Below are 3,325 nucleotides of genomic sequence, written 5' to 3'. Positions count from 1 at the left end.
AGACTCCGGCTGTTCAACCACGATTGTGAGGACCGATATAGTTCAAGAGTTCAGACGGGGAGATGTGGCCCTGACAACAGTCGACGGGAGAGAGACGATATGCGATGGCGACCAGGAAATTGAAATGATAGTGGAGGGTATCCCGATACGACTAAGAGTGCTCGTCATTAGAACGATTCTGGAGGGAATTGATGTGGTGCTGGGAATGGACGGAATTACCCAGCTTGGAGAAGTCACGTTCATCGGTGGGCTCGTACGGATTGGAATGAGGCAGGACTCGGAAGAGAGGAAGAAGAACCGACCGAGGCCGGGTGAGGACGTAGGAATGGCAATGGGAGCCGCGGAGGGCGGTGCTGGCCCGAAGCTCGACCCTGAGGAGAGGGCGACGCCGTGCACGATTGAGGACGAGGACTTCCGGGCGGAATTTGACGGCCGGAAGTGGGAAGTAGAGTGGTATCCGAAGGAAAGCTCGCCCGTCTTGAAGAATAAAGTCGACTGCTACACACGGACCCTCAGAGAGGGGGTGAGGGAGGACTTTGACCTCGAAGTGGAGCGATGGATCGAGGAAGGAATCTTGAGTCCCTGGGAGGAACCGGTGGAAGGCGGAATCCTGCCCTTGATGGCGGTAGTGCAGCCAACCAAGAGAAAGGTACGACCGGTGCTGGACTTCCGAGAGCTGAACCAGTTCGTGAAGTGTCATACTGGCGACGATTTTGTAGATGTATGTAGTGAGACCCTACGCAGGTGGCGCCGAAGGAGGGGGGCGTCCGCCGTTGTAGACTTGCGGGCGGCTTACTTGCAAATTCACGTGACTAAGAAGTTATGGAAGTACCAGCTAGTAAAATACAAAGGGAGAATTTACTGCTTGACCAGACTTGGTTTTGGGCTCAGCTCGGCCCCGAGGATCATGACGAGAATCCTGAAGGACGGTACTGGGGAAGACTGAAGCGATGAAGAAGGGCACTGACTCGTACCTAGACGACATACTGGTGGACGATGGCATAGTATCGACGTCGAAACGTGGTGGAACATCTGGCTCGATACGGATTGACAGCTAAGGAACCGGAGCCGTTGGAGGGAGGAGCGGTGTTGGGACTGCGACTGGAAAGGAAACGCGGCAGGAACGCTGATGTTCAAGCGAGGGAACGAGATCCCAAAGGTGACGGACGAAATGTGTAAACGAGAACTTTTCTCCCTGTGTGGCAAATTAGTGGGCCACTACCCGATCGCCGGATGGCTTCGTACGGCATGTAGCTACATTAAGAGGAGGGCGGGATCGAAAGATTGGGGAGAGAAGGTTGATGAGGACACGCTAACCATGATGCACGACGTTGTCCAGAGGACGATGCACGATGATCCTGTGAGAGGACAATGGAACGCGCCCCAGCAGAACCATGGCGTAGTATGGTGCGACGCGAGTAGTATCGCAACCGGCGCCGTCTTGGAGATAGGGAACGTAATAGTCGAAGATGGAGCGTGGCAGCGGAAGAAGGACGACTACCACCATATTAACGTGTCAGAGTTGGACGCGGTCATAAAAGGAACAAATTTGGCGCTGAAATGGGGGCTGCGTGAGATCGAGATCAGGACGGACTCGGCCACGGTAGCGGGGTGGATGAACTCGGTGCTGACGGCTGAAAAGAGAGTACGCACGAAAGGAGCTGCAGAGATCCTGGTGAAGCGCCGCCTCGGGATCCTGAGAGAGTTAATCGACGAGTTCGGCATGAAGATAAGGGTGAGGAAGGTATCCTCGGAGGCGAACAAAGCGGACGCGCTTACCAGAGTAAAGAGGAGCTGGCTGAAAGCGAAGGAAGAACAGGAAGAGAAGCTCGAGATGTGCGCCGCTGGGTCCTTTCGTGCGAAAGAGTTGCACGAAACGCATCATCTAGGGGTCGATAGGTCATTGTTCCTGGCAAGGAAGGTTAACCCGAACATATCAAGGGAAGAGGTGCGGCATGCGGTGAGGGCGTGTGCCCGCTGTCAGTCCATAAACCCAGCCCCCAGACCGCATTCAGCGGGGGAGCTCTGCGTGGAAGAGAATTGGGGGCGGCTGGCAATTGACGTAACCCACTATCAAGGCACCAGATACTTATCGATGGTCGACTGCGGCCCAGGGCGGTTCGGCATTTGGCGAGAACTGAAGGCGGAGACTGGAGAAGAGATTGCGCGGGTGATGGACGAGGTATTTTTGGAGCGGGGCCCAGTGGATGAAGTCCTGATGGACAACGGCACGGCGTTTCGGTCGGAGGCACTGAAAGGTACATTGGACAAGTGGAACACAAGACGCTTCTTCCGGGCAGCGTACCGGCCGAGCGGAAATGGGATAGTAGAACGACACCATCGTACAATTAAGGCCATAGCTGAGAGGGCGCGAATACCGCCGACGGAGGCAGTTTTCTGGTATAATATCTCCCCCAGGTCAGGCCAAGACGACCGCTCGGATCCGCAAAAGGCTGTGTTCAAATATGATTGGCGCCATCCGCTGCAGGGACCGAAACTGCCGGCCAACGCTGAAGAAGGCCCCGCCTCAGTGCAGGTGGGGGACGAGGTATGGGTGAGACCAAAGGACAGGAAGTGCACGTCACAGTGGACGAGAGGGACAGTGACGGAGGTGAAACTCCCGGACCAATGTTTCTGTTGAGGGAGTGCCGCGACATATCTTGGATATACGGCGGGTAGTGAGTGAAGGAGAAGATGAGGAGGAAGGCCACGGGGCGACAACAGAAGAGGATGGGGTGTCTCAGAGACCCCAGCGCGAAAGACGCCCGCCAAGGTGGCTACAGGACTACGATGTAGAGGAAGGAGAAGACGAGGAGTAGGGTGATCTCTAGATCAAGGGGGGGTGTGGTGTGAGCGTGAGTGTGTATGGCGCGGATGGGGACGGACGGTTGGCACCCCCTCCCCCCTCTCTGGGAGGGGGGGAGAAGGGGTCAAAGGGCATGAGCGCTGGTATCCCCTTCCCACCCGAATGCGGGGGGGGGGGTGGCCTCGCGTTGGCTTGGGTGGCACAGTGCCGAACAAGGACCGCGCGTGGGTGGTGGTGAATGCGAGTGTGAGTGGAGTGTACAGTACCCGGAAAGGGGGATACGATAAGCTAGCATTAATGGTTAGGAGGTAGGGAATTAGGCTAGAGAAGTGGAGAGTTAAGTGCCGCAAAGGAATGTAAGGGCCCACCCAGGAGCGACTGAAACCGAAGACGTCATCGACGCACAAGTAAGTACTTTTGAATCACAATATATAAGATTATTTCAGACAAATGAGAGAGAATGTGGGTGGGGAAGGGCAAACGAAGATGTGTTAGGAATAGAGTTTATTGCCCTAACGT

General features: G+C 55.7%; 1 protein-coding gene across 1 annotated transcript in view; it reads left to right on the top strand.

Annotated features, from left to right (window-relative positions):
- Positions 1–1,129: 1,129 nt before the first annotated feature.
- LOC143030496 (uncharacterized) overlaps positions 1,130–3,325 on the top strand; it is a 24,747-nt gene continuing 22,551 nt past the window's right edge. Inside the window, exon 1 of the mRNA XM_076193646.1 lies at positions 1,130–2,554. Coding sequence (XP_076049761.1) covers positions 1,130–2,554 — 1,425 coding nt within the window. The remainder of the gene's footprint in view (positions 2,555–3,325) is intronic.

This window comes from Oratosquilla oratoria, chromosome 12 (genome assembly GCF_046742065.1).
Source record: "Oratosquilla oratoria isolate Oo_2021 chromosome 12, ASM4674206v1, whole genome shotgun sequence".
Classification (NCBI taxonomy): domain Eukaryota; kingdom Metazoa; phylum Arthropoda; class Malacostraca; order Stomatopoda; family Squillidae; genus Oratosquilla; species Oratosquilla oratoria.
Note: the sequence above shows the minus strand (reverse complement) of the source record. Positions and strands in the feature narration are given on the sequence as shown.